Genomic DNA, 18,292 nt, shown 5'->3' on the forward strand with positions numbered 1-18,292 from the left:
AAAATTAGGGTTGTCAGTGGTTTCAAAATTTGTTGTGGGTGTATGAGGTGGCCTGGATGAGTGCGAGTCTCCCGGCCTGAAATGATGTCCCAGTCCGACCCTGGTCTCAGATAGCACTCAGTCCATGCACTCATTTAAACTGCATATCAGAGTGAATAACACAGACAGAGAAACAGTATGTAGAGTTCTGTAGTTTTGTCTTATTAAATATAGTTTTGTATTAAAAAATGACCCGGGAGTGGACATACATTTATTAGCCTTAGAGTAAAAGGATTTAACCAACTGTATCGTTCATGTAGCTAGAAAGCTAAAATGAACTAGATAACATGATCAAAATTCATTGTAGCTGGATATACGACAGTCAGGTGAGAAGAGAATATAGACACAGTACCACTGTGTTTCCCAAGACTGATTGCACCCTAATGTGTGGGGTTGTTTTCATTGTCTGCCAAACATCCTGTCTGAGCCGCATTTAGCAGAACTAGCACACCACTACAACACTGATCTAAAGACAGAGGAAGCCATGGTAGAAAGGCACTTTCTGACACGTAAAAAGCAAGCTGATCCTACTAGACAGGACACGATTGTAGTTTATGACCTACTGGATTCTGACATGTTTCCATCACGGAAATCTGTCATCCAGGTTGCCCTCACTGTACATGTGAGAGGTCATCTCTCAACAACTGGCTAAGGAGAAACATGGGTCAGAGCAGGCTCCATCAACTGGAAGTTATAGCAATCCAGAAAGATGTCTTTGAGCAATTGGACCATAATAAAATTATCAACAGATTTGCTACTCTTAAGGAGAGAAGACAGATGTTGGTGCTCCCCATGAAAGACCAGTAACTGGGCTGCAGAGAAAAAACGTTATCTCTGCTTCTCACAGGCTTCTGATAGTGAATCACAGCCTCCACATAGTTTAATTCATTGTCCAGCCTCATACCTGTGTCGTTTATATTGCTAATATGGATAGTCAATGTAAGTTTAAGGTTTTATGTTGTTTTCTGGTTGAAATTTTCTGATTCTAAGATATGTACTTGAGCATAGAAATGCAAACAGTAAAATGTTGTGCTTGTATAGGAAATGAATGAATCAGGTAGTCTTGTATTTGACTCAGTCAGTACTCCTATATGTGCAATAAGGTTAGTATACAACCCTACCCAAGTAGTCAAATCATACCCACAATGGGGCTGAGCCCCCTAAGATGAAAATCCTAGAATCACCCCTGATCAAGTGTTTCCTGTGCATTACTGTGCATTACCGTGCAATCACATGAAAATCCACCATTTACCAAAGTTTCTGCAATTGCACTCTCCCAGGCTCCTTAAACCTGAAATGGTAAAAATCGGTTCTAGACAATTAAATCCATCCATCAACTGTACCACTTATCCTACACAGGGTCACGGGGGAACCTGGAGCTTATACCAGGGAACTCTGGGAATAAAACAAGACACCCTGGACAGGGTGCCAACTAGGGCTGTGATGGTGGCCATGACAACCGTACCACCGTGGTGGTAGTTTGCCACCGTGGTGGTGTCACATCACACGCAACGTTAATGTTTCTGCTTGAGTGGGCACTACGACAAGTACAAAGTACAACGTTGTGTTTACAATTGTAATACTACTACTAATAATAATAATAATAAGAGTTGCAATATTAATTTGTGTTTATAGCCTACCATATAGCGGGAGATTTTATATTAATACACAAATTACGTAATCATCATCAAACGCCTTATATGGTGTTGTCTGTTAGTTTGGTACGGGTTTCATTGAGTGCGACAAAATCCAGTCAGGCGAATTCTGTGATTTCACTTCGGGTTCTGCCGCTGCGATAGATCTGCTTGGGAAACCAAATTTTACATCGCCGATCCGAGAACATTTTGGATTCGTGCCTAAGGAATGAGCTGAAACATTAAATTTAGATGAAGCCATATGATGGCATTGTGGGGAAAAAAGGCATGTCACCCAGCCGTGTTTTTAAGTTTGATTTAATATTTAGATTTGTAACATATTATTTAGGTTACCGTCCTACTGGTATTTCTTTCAAAGTTTTACAGTCTTGTGGTATACTACACTTATAAAAGAAATAAAGTATTCGTCAGAGAAACATGCGACCCTGTTTAACTCCATCTCTTTTTTTTTATCCACTAATTCATTCTCCTTCTCTTCTTGCATGGAGAGGATATAGTGCCAAGACTTCACAAAGCCCTACTGAAACCCATATGCTTATATAGTCCATGACCAGGAAATGCAAGCAAAATTTGAACAGGAAGTGAACAACAGTACAAGAACTCAGGTGATATTGCCCTCTGCTGTCGAGGAGGGGTATTGCTCCAGGATGTTGTGACAATAGGAATTCATTTTCACGTTTAATTTTTTTTTTTTTCTCAAACATGCAGAAACACAAACCAGCAGGTTAATACTATATGCATGAATAACAATAGAGAGGAAGTAACAGGAATAATCCAGAACATCAGATATATCTATAAAACCATCTAAGATATAAAACCCTAACCGATAAGAAAAATGGAACACTGAGTACATCTACAATGTTAAATGCAAATATCTATTAAATCTAGAGAACAACAGAGTCATGATTAAGAACAGTGAATTACTTTGCCTGAGGAAGGGTGCACACAGAAAGCAATCTAGATGTGAGGCGTAATACACAAAGATGGAACTTTCTGGCAGTCCAGAGATTTATAATCACAACCGTCTGGTCACTAGTGCAGAAGCTTGACCGCTGCATAACCACAAAAGTCTGAGAACAGTCGGACATATTCCTGAGCCAAACTGGAAGTCTGTATGTTTACAAGGTCGGAAATGCACAAGCAGAACATAAAGCATTTAGTAAAAGCAACAGCGTCAACGTCTGACTTGTACATCACCTCGTCACCTCATGAAAACTCACGTTGAAGTAAACTCGCCTCCGAGTTCGCAGCAACATGCTGTCAAGAGGCAGCCACTCTCACCTGTCTTACATGTAAACTGTAAGCTGTTTGACACTCTATTGATTTCGAAGGCATTAGGGTTTCAACAGCTGAGCTGTCTATTTGTGGTGCTAGAGCATAATCTATGTCAACATGTGCTATGTTTACTTATGGTGTGTCTCTCCCATGATCATGTACCAATCTGTAATACAAATTTACACTTATGCTGGCTTGTTCCTTTTTTCACTAACAAGCCGAATAAGAAAATCATCTGCGATTTGTAAGCAGACCAAGCCAAAACGCTTTCTATAGAAGCTGACTACAGCTTTATAAGCGTTCTGTAATATAGCATTATATACATATAGTGCCTTGCATATGTGTTTTCCCCCAACCATGCACCCGATCATCATTCCCCCTCAATTAAAAATAGATTTACACAGTGAAGATGCAAAATATATTTATTGTGATACAAAGCTTCATTTAAAAATAGCACAAACGTGTTGGTTGGACCCCTTTGGTCAATAAGCACCTTTGGCTGCAATTACAGTCTTCTGGGATATCTCTCTATCAGCTTATATTTTTATTCAATGTTCTTGGTAAATTTCCTGTATGTCTATCAGACTGGATGGAGAATGTTAGTGACAGAAATATTAAAGTATTACCAAAGATTTAATCAGGCTGAAGTCTGGTCCATCCAGGTTTTTGGTAAGTGAACCAAAAACCCGGTGTTGCTTTTGCAGTATACTTAGGGTCGTTGTCCTGAACCTCTACCTCAATCTCAAGTGTCTTGTACATTGTACCAATATGTCTTCTAAGATCTGGTTCCAGCCATCTTGTCCTCAACCCTGACTAGTTCCCCTGCTGATGAAGAGCATCCCCACATCATCATGCTACCACCACCATGCTTTACTGTGGTGATCATATTCTCAAAACTTATTAAAAAAATACTGCACTCTGGAGCAGTATCACCTTAAATTCACACCGGACCCATTGCATAAGCTTACAGTGCCATCTGTCCAATTCATTTCACATGCTTTCCATCTGCGCAGCCGATGTGACGGCGCACTTAATTATCATTAAGGAAACTTACACTCAAGCATACAACAATGTCTGTGAAGCATCAGGGATAGGGACAGTTGATGCTGGACCAGCTGTATTTACAACACAGATCACTTGAAAAGACAGAAAACAGTGGGATGGAGAATAAACCGCATATTTGTGTGTATTCTGTTTACCCATACTGTATCATTATCATACTTTGCTCCACAGCTTCAAACTGTACAAATGCATTATTATATAATTATGGCTTTCATAACAGTCCCATCAAATAGAAAGGAAATGTGGGGTTTCGATACACTGTTAAGGAGATACGATTGATATAGAAGGAGATTATAAAATAAATGGCACATGGGCTCAGGTTTGATGTTTTAGGCATCTCAGAGATCCCTACTGGATTAAATGCCGGTTCACATGGATGCATTATCTGCTGCGTGTGAGACGTACACCTTTAATGTAATGACTGACTCTAAATGCTCACCATCATCCACATGTAGCGACATTTATGTTCGAAAATAAACTCCTATAATGTCTTCTTTACCGCTCCAGTAAAGAAGTGGTGGACATTCAAAGAAATTCAAATCACAAATGTTTCTTTTGGGAGGAACAATGTACATTTTAAACAATACCACCGATTTGACTGTTGAATTATTTGAACTAATGTCTGCTTTTTTTTTCTTTTTCTTTTTTTTATCTATGTCAAGTCTGTCACTTGTACACGTTTACATTCTAGGAATTTGAGCTCAATGGAATCTTCTGGAAGTGGTCACTAAAGACTGCATTGCGTTTAAAGATGAAGAAACTGACCTGAGATGAGAGCAGGTTGCAGTCGATGTGAAGACCTCGTCCAGTCTTCTGCCTCTGCAGCAGGCCAGCCATCACCGCCCCCTGAGCATACAATCCAGTAGCCAGATCTGTCATGGCAACTCCAGGCCTCACTGGATCCCCGTCCTTAAAGAAACATATAGTAGTTCATGATAAAATGCTAATGTGTGAGGTAATCCTATGTAAACGTATACCGTATACCACAGTATACTATATTTTAAAGTTGTACCACAGTATAAGACACCTTTAAATTCTGTCTGCTTAGAGATAAAATCTGCGTTGTTCATGAAACTTGACAAATTCATCACCAGAGCATGTCTTAGCATAACAAGATGGTACCTGCTTTAGCCTTTCTCACCTCAGGACCTGTGATGTGCATCATCCCAGACATAGCAGATGCTATAGAGTCATATCCTGGTTTGTGTGACTTGGGTCCAGTCTGACCATATCCTATAACACACACACACACACACACACACTTAAACAGAATGCTTACAATACAATCCCTTCATTCATGTGAGGAAACAATACCTGACATTTGAAAGCTTTGTGTAAATCTCCGAGCATTCTGGGTAGCTTTAGTGTATTTAACGTGGATGTGTATAGAGCTTTAGAAATATCCTTGATTCTATAACTGAGTAAAGCTCTCAGCCGAATTCCATGTAAATCAACACAACATATGGCAAAACATCTTGATCCAAATATATTCCCGACACCTTTGCAGCAGTCAGGACAGCTTGAGGATTTATTTTGGGTTTATTCAGAATTTGCAGCTTGAATTCATTTGACAGAAAGTACGCGTGGTCACGTTTTATTTCATCAAGACCATTTAACTACCCTTCATTTTATGTTGATATGCATGATTAAGCTGTGTATTCCCAAATTCCCCATTGAATTCCAATTCTAACCGGGACATAAATAAACCCTTCACAGGCTGTCAACACTGCAACTCGGGTGGGCCAAATACACCCGAAACAATCTATTGAAGGCTAAGATAAAAACGAATTGAATTAGCCTTCACAACTAACTAACTTCACTACCTAATAAATGACAGTGTAGCACCACCAGAATGCAATAATCATCAGACATTTGACATACACTGAAAAATGGAAAACATGCCTTGAACAAACATTACTTAAATGAAACAAGGGAGGGAGAATGTTCCAAAGACCAAGCCTTCAGGACAAAATACCCACGCCAACGCTATGACTGCCAGAGCAAAATAAACATGCAAAGGCAGAGCAGGGGTGGCTGCGTCAGGAGTTTCATGTTTGAGAACAAAACTTTGGAAAACGGAAAGGAAATGTTTCATTAGAAGTTTCAATAGAAAAGAGACAGATGGTACTGTGCAAATCAGATAACAGAGAAATATACAGTGCGTTTACATGGACAACAATAATCCGATATTAACCTGATTAAGACGATACTCTGATTAAGAAACTACCATGTAAACAGCAATTTTTAATTACCTTAATATGATTAAGGTCATACTCGAAGTAAACACAAATCAATTAATGACATGTGGAGTATTTCCTGTTTTAGTCGCATTATCGACGTGCGTTACAGACATGTAAACACCTTAATCACACTATTAACGTCGTGTGAGAGTTTTCACCGCATTTTGCGACAGGACACGTACACACACAGCAGCGCTCAACCGTTTTACGGCAAACAAGAGAGCACGGCTGCGTCCCACACCGCATACTTGCCTACTATAGGCCTGTAGCAGGAGAAATACATGTATCTTGGCTACTATATAGACGATAAGTACACGGTTTGGGACGCAGCCCACGGCTTCTAGCAGTCGTCTATTTGCACGTACAGCATGACAAATAATTAACCGCACTTGAAGCGTTTGTAAAAAATTTAAATAAAACCACCCAAAACTGTATACGGTACCATAACGAAGATGAACTGTATGTTGATTCTGGAGGGACGTCGGACGGCGTGGCGCGGTGACGTAATGACGTGTGACGTTAATCGATCTATGTTCTATAACATGTACAACGGGTACATGAGAGGAGTATTCTAAAAGTGACTCATGTAAACACCTTAATCACAATATTGTCTTATTCAGAGTAAGGTCAATAATTAGATTACTGCTGTCCATGTAAACGTAGTCATAGATAAAATGCATAAACAGCTAAAGGACAATCATGGCAGTAATAGTTTCAAACCTGCGACAAGCCCACTATTTGTGCACAATTTATCCCACTGCACACTCAAATTAGCAGGAATGATAGTAAATCATTACTTCGGATGGTGTGCATGGCCAAAAAGTTATCATTTAGGTCTCATTCAACAACAAGAAAGATACTAACAGCAGTTCTACTGACACTGTCCTTCAGGAGGATGTTGAGAAAGGCAAAGAAAAGACTAGAGATCAGTTTCAAGAGTTGCAAGATTATCAGAAGTTGCAAAAAAAAATAAATAATAATAATTGCCGTTCATGAGAGCAGCCAGCAAAATAGAGCTCCTAAAATTCCACAGCAATGATAAATCAGGTGACGATCATTCTCAAACTTCCCACCAAATTCCAGGCAAATAAATGCCTCAAAGACTCCATCAGTCCTCAATCCTTTTCTCCTTTATAATATAATATTAGACTCTTGTCCGTCACTGTGTTGTCGCATACCTAAAGTCAGGGAGTGATAACTTTTGGGGTATCTAACGTGGCATGCGTATGTTTACAAATTTCCAGACAAATCCAACTCAACACCTCGACACAGCTTTAACTGTTAATTACTATTACAGCATTGTCAGGTTGACTGTTTTTTCCCCTGTCCTTGATTCAATAGTCTTTAATTCCCCCCCCAAATAAAGTCCTACAACTAATACGTTAAAGAATTTTTGGTTCGGAAGAAAAACTATGAACGTGCCAGTAATTTTGAAACTAACTGTAGCTGTCTTAAAGCGCACCTTGCTAAAGTTCATCAAACGTGGTGTAGGTTCTACCCTGGAAAATCTGACAGCATGTGAAAGGAATCCTTTTCCAAACCTCAGTGTGTTTGAATGTGTGGGCCCGCTTAACGAAGGACACGTGTTGACAATAACTGCTGTTCTCAGACGCCATTTAATCGTATTTAATTTGCTGTAAAGAAATGAAACCTGAATAATAAAGCAAACGAGTGGGCGCACCGTCACTTCTGTGGAACAGGGGGTTCGGTTTCAAAGGGTCATGGAGACCTCGAAAATGCAGTGTTGTGGAATGAACATTCCCCAGTATTTCTGAAAGTTTCACGTGTTCGTGTCTTCGGCTGATGCTGTTACCTTCAGTGTTCTCACCAAGGTACAACGGAACAAACCCTAACTTTTGACTGGAGGCAAATTGTAAAAGACTTAAATAGTGATCACACTGGGAGGAAAATGGTGAGATAGAGAGAATGTTAACACAGATGTTGGCAGCACTTTCGGGTAATGGTACTGCCACTGTTACTCACGAAGCAGTGTTATGTAAGAAAACTGCTGAGGTCACACAACAGAGCTGCAGTAAGGCATATGAACTGTAGAGCTGCAGTAAGGCATATGAACTGTAGAGCTGCAGTAAGGCATATGAACTGTAGAGCTGCAGTAAGACATATGAACTGTAGAGCTGCAGTAAGGCATATGAACTGTAGAGCTGCAGTAAGGCATATGAACTGTACAGCTGCAGTAAGACATATGAACTGTAGAGCTGCAGTAAGGCATATGAACTGTAGAGCTGCAGTAAGGCATATGAACTGTACAGCTGCAGTAAGACATATGAACTGTAGAGCTGCAGTAAGGCATATGAACTGTAGAGCTGCAGTAAGGCATATGAACTGTACAGCTGCAGTAAGACATATGAACTGTAGAGCTGCAGTAAGGCATATGAACTGTAGAGCTGCAGTAAGACATATGAACTGTAGAGCTGCAGTAAGACATATGAACTGTAGAGCTGCAGTAAGACATATGAACTGTAGAGATGCAGTAAGACATATGAACTGCAGAGATGCAGTAAGGCATATGAACTGTAGAGCTACAGTAAGACATATGAACTGTAGAGCTGCAGTAAGACATATGAACTGTAGAGCTGCAGTAAGGCATATGAACTGTAGAGCTGCAGTAAGACATATGAACTGTAGAGATGCAGTAAGACATATGAACTGTAGAGCTGCAGTAAGGCATATGAACTGTAGAGCTGCAGTAAGACATATGAACTGTAGAGCTGCAGTAAGACATATGAACTGTAGAGCTGCAGTAAGACATATGAACTGTAGAGCTGCAGTAAGGCATATGAACTGTAGAGCTGCAGTAAGGCATATGAACTGTAGACCAGCAGTAAGGCATATGAACTGTAGAGCTGCAGTAAGGCATATGAACTGTAGAGCTGCAGTAAGACATATGAACTGTAGAGCTGCAGTAAGACATATGAACTGTAGAGCTGCAGTAAGGCATATGAACTGTAGAGCTGCAGTAAGACATATGAACTGTAGAGCTGCAGTAAGACATATGAACTGTACAGCTGCAGTAAGACATATGAACTGTAGAGCTGCAGTAAGACATATGAACTGTAGAGCTGCAGTAAGGCATATGAACTGTAGAGCTGCAGTAAGGCATATGAACTGCAGAGATGCAGTAAGGCATATGAACTGTAGAGCTGCAGTAAGACATATGAACTGTAGAGCTGCAGTAAGACATGTGAACTGTAGAGCTGCAGTAAGGCATATGAACTGTAGAGCTGCAGTAAGACATATGAACTGTAGAGCTGCAGTAAGGCATATGAACTGTAGAGCTGCAGTAAGGCATATGAACTGTAGAGCTGCAGTAAGGCATATGAACTGTAGAGCTGCACAACATACAAACATATGCTGGAATACCATGCAACTAACTAACAAAGAAACTATCAACTGGGCAATAAAATTGGCTAATATCAGCCAAAATGAGGCAGTGTTGGTTCAGTGGTTAAGTAACCCAGCAGGTTACTGATCATAATGTTGGTAACTCAAGCCCCAGCACTGCCAAGCTGCCACCGTTGCCCTTGAGCAAGTCCCTTAACCCTCTCTGCTCCCAGGGTGGTGTATCATGGCCTACCCTGTGCTCAATTTCCTAACAGTCTGGGATAATCAAAGAAATGTATTATATACTGTACTATATTGTAAAGATGCACCGATACTAAATTTCTCAACCGATACCGATAACCGATTATTCAGAGTGATATCGGCTGATACATCGGAGCAACTCTCCTATATAGGAGAAGTGACCAATTCCCCAACCTCAATTGTCGGGTGTGTCTGCTATCTGTGAGTCTGTGTTAGCGGTGGGATGGGTGTCTTATCTGTAATTCTTTCAGGCCCAGACTACTGTGAAATGTCTTGTTCCTGAATCTGTTTGTGGATGAAGTTGGAAGGATCACAACTTGCACACGCCTTGCTCCATTTGTACTGTAGAACACACAAATACACATTTTTTTGTAAACGGTACATTGTAAATAGTTGTTAGTAGGGACTCGACAGCATTCGTTTCTTCCAGGTTCTCTTGATTTTTGGGTTAGTTAGAGAGTGAGGAAAGAAATGGTACTTTGGGTTTTTTTTTTTTTGCTGGCGAGGGTAGTTAATTTATTTTGTTTATATCTTCAGAATTCTGTTTATTATTTTGGCCTGGCTGGCTTTCAAAGCCTAAATTCACTATTTTGTAAAAAAGAGAGAGAGAAAAAAGCAAACTCATCCCTTTTATATGATGCAGCCTAACCTAGCCTGGGTCGTAACAAAAAAAAAAATCTTTGTTCTGTTAGGATTTCATGAAATTTGTGGTATTGGCAAAAAAAAACCATAACGCCTCTTAAAATGTATCATAGCCTCCTTGTTACTTCTCTGACTAATCCCCTCTTTACCCAGGCACTGGTTTTTGGTGGGCAGCCTCCTCTAGGCAGAGTTGCAGTTGTGTTTTGAATGACAGCCAATCAAACTGTAGCACAGTATGAGACTCTGACTCACTTTACAGTTCTCTACAGTTATAACAGTAGAACAAGCCTTTATTTGTCACTTATACTTTAAAGCACAGTGAAATTCTTTTCTCCACCTATCCTAGCTTGTTAGGAAGTTGGGGTCAGAGTGCAGAGTCAGCTATGATACGGCACCCCTGGAGCAGAGAGCTTTAAGGGTCTTGCTAAAGGGCCGGACTGTGGCAGCAGCTTGGCCGTACTGGGGCTTAAATCCTGACCTTTTGATTAGTATCCCAGAGCTTTAACCAGTGAGTCACTAAATGCCAGTACAAACATCAGCCATAAATGGATGATCTGTGCTTGTTATAGTACTATCTGAATATGAACCTTAAGACCAGCTTCAAGAAACCAGGTCAGTTGTGAGTGGTTGTCTACCAAGAAGACCATTAAGGCAAGCTAAGTGACATTTATATCAAGAAATTTGCCTTCAGCATTCTTTTTACATCATATGGATACATTCTGAGAGTGAAACATTGTGTTAAAGTCAACTCTGCTGAACTATGAGGGGTAATTTACATCATCAGCAGGTAGCTAATCTGCTTCGATTGCATTTACCTAAAAAGTGGTGACTCTTGATATTTCAACGCAGGAAGATCCAAAACTAAGGAAGCACTCATTTAAAAGTGTGACTAATTTAATGATGAAATGTAACAGGATTTCAATGCTTCTATTCTGTTTGTATATTACTACCGTTTGCAAAGCCTCATGGTCATTTGCTGTTCAGATGCTATTATTAGATATAAAGCAATCACTGAGAATGGATTCTCCTGTGCCATTACAGACGTTGATGAGTATCATCTGCAGCAGCATGCTTTCTGTAGCTGTCTAGGAAAGTCAAGACACTGTCATACCTTCGTGGTGATAGCAGTAATATGATCTGCCCATGGGTCATGGTCATTCTTGGGAATTTTAATCTGCTGATCTTTTCCACTGTTTTTCCACTGACATGTAGGTAGGGTTAGGATCAACTGCCTTTATCTACTGATCTGTTCTGGCAGTTGCAATGAAACTGAAAACTGTTATTGTTTTTTTTGTATATTTACTGTTCATTTTTCGCAGGGAAAGTGTGTAGTTTATTACGAATGAATCTTTGAACTCTTTTCACGTACACGCAAAATCAGACGTTGGCCCTGCATACTTTGTTTACCATTTGGCTTGAACTGCCGTGTGAATTTATGAGGATGCGTCGAGAGAAGAATGTGGGAAGAAAACAGAGAGGCATAGACCTTATCTGCTTGATATCATCATGGGTGACGTAAGGTCTTTGGCTAATGAAATGGATGAGGGCTCAGCACTGAACAGCAGCCATGGAGAATTCAAATGCTATAGCCTCATGTGTTTCACTGAAACTTGGTTCAGAGCCAAAACTCCCAACTCTGCAGTTTCACTGAATGGCTTTCATATCGGCCATGCAGACAGGCACATGTAGGACAGCGGTAAGAGCAGAGGACGTGAACTTGCTCTTTATGTGAATGATACACACAACCCCAGACACATTACTGTCAAAGGACAGGTTTCCAAGCAGAATGATGAGCTGTGATGTTGTTGGACTGTGGCCATATTACATGCCACAGAAATTTTCACATGCTATTGTTTTGGTTGGGTATTCCCCACCCTCTGCTAATGCAGCAACCACAACAGAGCAGATACATTCTGTGGTTAGTAAGATAATGATGGCTCATCCCAATGCATTCACAGCAATCTCTGGAAATTTTAATCATGTATCCCTTTCCTCCACACTCACACATTTTTCACAGTATGTGGAAGGTAACATGAGAAAAAAGGATACTTCATCTGGTATATGCCAATGTCAAGGAGGCATACAAGACTGCTGCTCTGCCACCAATTTAGTGTATTTTACCCTCACATACAGATCAGAAGTTCAAAACCTCCCTGGTAACATCAAGACAGTGAAGAAATGGACAAAGGAGGCTAAGGGGGCTCTGTAGGAGGGAATTGAGGATATTGACTGGTATATGCTTTGTCAGTCATCTGAGGAGGAAAATGGAGGACTTAGCCACTGTATTGCAGACTACATCAACTCCTGTCTGGAAAATGAGTCCAAGTGAGGACAGAACTGTAAAAAATCTGCACAGGCAAGAGTGTGGGGCCTAATGGAATCAGCCCCAGAGTCCTGAAGACCTGTTTGAACCAATTATGTGGTGTGCTACAGCACCTGTTCTCTCGCTCTCTAAGACTACAGAAAGTGTCCAAGATCTAGAAGACTTCTTGTATAGTTCCAGTGCCAGAAACAGGATGCACTCTTAAAACTACAGACCTGTTGCAATCAATTCACACATGAAAGACCTTAGAGAGGCTAGTCTTAAAACAGCTCAGACTCAGAGCATCAGGATCCCCTACAGTTTGCCTACCAAGCACACTTAAGCATGGATGATGTTCTAATCTGCATGCTACACAGATCCTACACACACCAGGAAAACCTCAACACCTTAAAAATGACATTTTAATTTCACCATTAATACCATGCTGAATGTCTGATTGGGAACACACTTAGGGCAATGAACATGGTTATCCCCATAGTCTGCCGGCTCATGTACTACCTGACTAAAAGGCCATAGTTTGAGAGGATCCAGAGATGTGTGTCAGAGATAGCAGACCAACATTGGAGCAACTTATCTTTCAGATGTTTTCTGATGACTCCTCCATTATGGGGTGCGTTCGAAATGGAGATGAATCAGATTACAGAGGACTTGTGGAGGACTTTGTCTTTTGGTGCAGAATTAACAACTTACCGCTTAACACTAGTAAGACCAAGCAATCGGTGGTGAATTTCTGGTGAATTATCGAGGCTGGAAGACTGGTAACCATCCAGGGGGTAGAAGTGGAGATAGTGCAGTCATACAGGTACCTTGGGATCTACCTGAATTGCAGACTGAATTGGACAGACAACGGTTCCCCCAAAGGCTCAGGTCCTTCAATGTGTGCAGAAGACTACTAGGGTCAGTTAACTGTGAAGAGCATTCATTCCTATGGTGTGTTCTGCTGGGGGAGCAGCATCACTTCAGGAGAAGCCAAACACCTCAATAACCTGATCAGGAATCAAGGAAAGCAAAGTCCATCTCAGGACTAACTCTGGACTTCAAAGAATGTGGAAAAACGAGATGGCTGAAAAACTGGACATCATCATGAACAGTTCTGCATATATACTCTATGGCAGTTTTTCCAAGAGCACCTTTAGGCTTTGGCTCATTCTACCAAGGTGCTCTAAGAAGCACTGTTGGAAGTCTTTTCTGCCAGCTGCCATCACACTCCACAACACCTCTTCCCAATGAAACACACCCCCAGCCTCCCAGAATGAATGAAAAATAGGACAGAATTCATTCATGTATATACAATCTGTCTCTTCAGTCACTTGTTGTTGTATCACTGATGTCTGTGTGTGTTATTTGTTAATATTGTATGGGTTGAATGTATAACTTTGTCTAATGCATCAATGTCTTTAGTTGCTACAGCACCCACATTTTCTTTTGGGGATCAATGAAGAACATCCATCTATCAATCTATTAATGCAGAGCAGCGTCATTTTAACCATTTCACATACATGCACAATACAATAAAATAAATGACCATATGTTAGTAATGGGGCGCATGGTGGCTTAGTGGTTAACATGTTCACCTCACAGCTCCAGGGTTGGGGGTTCGATTCCCACCATTATCCTGTGTGTGCGGAGTTTGCATGTTCTCCCTGTGCTGCAGGGGTTTCCTCCGGGTACTCCGGTTTCCTCTCCCAGTCCAAAGACATGCATGGTAGGCTGATTGGCATGTCCAAAGTGTCCGTAGTGTATGAATGGGTGTGTGAATGTGTATGTGATTGTGTGTGCCCTGCGATGGACTGGCACCCTGTCCAGGGTGTACCCCGCCTTGTGCCCGATGCTTCCTGGGATAGGCTCCAGGTTTCCCCGTGACGCTGAAAAGGATAAAGCGGTATAGAAGATGGATGGATGGATGTTAGTAATGTTCATGAGCATACAAGCTATCTGGTCAGTGAAGGTTTTAAAAATGTGTATTCCAGCCGCTTGTTGAAGTGTTGTTCTTGTTTAAACTTTACTCTCAAATCACAAGTATAATAATCTAATTCAACTGAGGCTTCCTGGATTTGTATAAACGAGTATTCATTCTCAAGCTTAAAACAAAAAAAATATAATGTATATCATCTGTGAGGGTACAGCTATTGGCAAAAATGGCAGTCATTTGTTGAATTATAGTCTGTGAAAGTTTACATTCCATGCCACATCGGATCTGTAACATCCAGCATACTCTGGTTGTAGTTTCACAATATAGACTTTAAGCATATTGAATTTATGTTTCTCAGTCTTCATGCAATAAAGATTAAATGCTACATGTGGTTTTACTATAGCCGAGTGACTCTGATGCAAAGGAGAGGTGGGTCATGTGAAAATAGAGCTACTGGGCTAACTAGTGAGTCCTATTCTGGTTGGCCATTTCTTCATGGCAGGTCATCTTCATGTCAAACTACCATGTACATGTAAAGAAAACAATTACAGTGTCCCAAACTGGATGGAGAGCCTCCCACTTTCTGTAAATAGATCAGTTTTCATCCACCATCACTGCTCTTTACATATAGCAATGATTTAGACACTTTTTTAAAAACCTTTGGCTCTGTTATGTCACAATCTGAGTGTTTTACTGGTAGTTCTTCTGCCTCTGGTAGCTGCATTACACTGAATCTGGGTGTTTTCTGATGAACTGTCAGTAACATATTCTTGTTTGTTCCATGATGATATAGTCTATCTGCAATTCCCCCATGCCTTAATGTGGTTTGGGAAGAGTTCATCAGGAAATACATAACTCCCACTCCTTTCTTGCTCAAGGTTTCTGTGAGATTCCCATGGATTAAAGAAAAGCCATCCAGCTGTATCGCCATGCCAGGTGCAGTTCGGCTAAGCCATGTTTCTGAGAAAAAGGGAGCACAGTATTTCCTCAAATTGGACGAGATTGTTCAGCAATTATATGTGGACTAGGAGAATACTTGATAGGTCGCAGTATTTCAACATCTCTTGGCATACTGGTATCTTCTCCTCACTCACCTCTACATGGCTTGGATCCTATTTGCAGGTATCCTGTATGCACCAATGAGATTACATCTCACAGGTTATCCGATGACAAGTTATATTGGTCGGTTTGGCTCTAACGCTTTAAAATATTTAGTGATTGCAAGTAATGTCCATGCTAAAAGGACAGACAACCACGCTAACAAGACTGATCATATAGTAAAGTGAAGTCTGCTAGGACCATGCATAATAGGTTTCCTAATTATTCAGATCATTACATATCCACCTGGCTTGTGGTGTCATTAAGAGACTTACTAATTCTTTTTTAAATGCACTCAAATTATGATGGAGAACACAATGGCCAAATAACCAGCACATTTAATCCTTTGACCCGCAGAGGAGAAATTTATATGACTTCAAGCCTTCACAGAAGGAAAACAGACTCTCTGGTTCAAACCCCTGAGGCCACACTCTGGCCACTCTTTCTCTCCATTCATGATATACCTCAATGAATGCAGAAAGAGAGCTGAAAACAGTGAGGTCACCGTTTGATTAATCCCGCTTTTTCATGACCCATGTCTCTGGAGGACCAGGCGAATTATGTCTTGACTGCAGGCACTGGTTCTGCATGTCATCTGCCAAGCCATGGGTTTGAGATCACCTCAGGGAACTCAAGTGGTTACATAAGCAATCACACTGCACAGGTTATTCAGTACCTGTTTGCTGACAACCTGGACCTGAATAAAATGGGGTCACTTCAAATTGCCACCGGATCGCTGTCTTGCCCTCTCGGGGTTAAACAATCAGCCAAGTGATGACAGGAAGTCATGGAAAGACATGGCACTGTGGGGTCTGTGAAGTTCATGGTTCAAATCACACAAGACTGAGGAATGAACTAGATTCACTTTTATTTTAAACAAACAGCTTTTGCAAATGTGTCTCTGCAGCCAGCATATTATCAGTTACGAATAGGTGGATTTACAATTCGGGCAAATTATTTGGTTTGAGAAAGATGTTTACCTCATGGTCTTATTTGTGCTTCACAATTGTCTGAAAGAGTAATATTTTAGGTCATAAGAAAATAACACTTAGTGATATAAAGCAAGGCTGTGGGCTAACTGTAACAAGGCCAGCACTGTAGACAGTGACAGTCACGCCACATGATTACACGAGTGACACACACCCTAGATATAAGTTCCAGGGGGCTATAATCTTTCAGCCTGTTTTGGTGACATCTTCATAATACGCTCGCATATGAGACAATTTGCCCAAATACATTTACATTTACAGAATTGAACGCATAATCCATAGCATTTTGCAGATGATTGTTGTTGTTGTCATTATTATTATTATTATTATTATTATTATTAATGAGACACTGTGATATAACACATTGATTAAAATGTTAGCCATAGTTTAAATGTTGAGCTACTGACAGATATAAGATTTTATTTCTCCCATCTGCAATATCACGACCAGCTGCCACTGATATTAACATTAACAGCCACATCACTCTCAAGCCATGCCAAGCAAACTCTCCTGTTTTCTTACTTTAATTACACTCACCTGTTGCACATTACCGCCTTAGTTTCCTGTATAAATGTCCCTCAGTTTGTAACTTACCTACAATAGCTATACATGATTATATAAGAGGATGTATCAACAAAATGATCTAATTCTTATTCCACCAAACCATGTAACCAATGTGTTTGTATTTATTTTGGTTCCTCATGTTGGTGTAAAATGAGTATCATATTGGAGAAATGCAACTTGCTATGGTAAATGGTCTGCACTTATATAGCACTTTAATCCAAAGCGCTTTACACTGTATCTCATTCACCCATTCACACACACACTCACACACCAATGGTAGCAGAGCTGCCATGCAAGGCGCTAACTTGCCATCGGGAGCAACTTGGGGTTCAGTGTCTTGCCCAAGGACACTTCGGTATGTGGAGTCATGTGGGCCGGGAATCGAACCGCCAACCCTACAATTAGTGGGCGACCCGCTCAACCACCTGAGCCACAGCCGTCCCGTTCCTACGTAACGACAGGTTGTGCAATCAGGATATCTTTGTAGATTGTGATTTTAAATAAAATGCACAGCATATAAAAGTGTGGTTTAATGGATTGCTATGGGGTTTACGCTTCACTTACATGCATGAGTGGAAGAAATTGAGAGGAAGCATAAAACAAGGACAGGCATGTAATGCCTGTGTGGATTGAAACAATTGTTGTAATGGAATTGAATGAAGGCTTGATGTCACACTATGCCGTGAACTGTCTTGACAATTTTAACCTTGTGGTCAAATGTGTTTCCAAATGGGTTACTGATCGGAAGGTCAGGGGTTCAAGCCCTAGCACTGCCAAGCTGCCACTGTTGGGCCCTTGAGCAAGGCCCTTAACCCTCTCTGCTCCAGGGGCGCTGTATCATTGCTGACCCTGAGCTCTGACCCCAACTTCCTGACATGCTGGGGTATGTG

The 18,292-nt window shown here is 40.8% G+C and overlaps 1 protein-coding gene across 4 annotated transcripts in view; it reads right to left on the minus strand.

Moving 5' to 3' along the window:
• Window positions 1-18,292, minus strand: part of sugct (succinyl-CoA:glutarate-CoA transferase) — a 122,132-nt gene that overhangs the window by 90,857 nt on the left and 12,983 nt on the right. For all 4 annotated transcript variants that reach the window (XM_053636353.1, XM_053636369.1, XM_053636360.1 and 1 more), the window contains exons 7-8: window positions 5,173-5,264; window positions 4,797-4,940 (exon numbers count right to left, since the gene is read on the minus strand). In XM_053636353.1, coding sequence (XP_053492328.1) covers window positions 4,797-4,940; window positions 5,173-5,264 — 236 coding nt within the window. The remainder of the gene's footprint in view (window positions 1-4,796; window positions 4,941-5,172; window positions 5,265-18,292) is intronic.

Source organism: Ictalurus furcatus, chromosome 1, assembly GCF_023375685.1.
Source record: "Ictalurus furcatus strain D&B chromosome 1, Billie_1.0, whole genome shotgun sequence".
Classification (NCBI taxonomy): domain Eukaryota; kingdom Metazoa; phylum Chordata; class Actinopteri; order Siluriformes; family Ictaluridae; genus Ictalurus; species Ictalurus furcatus.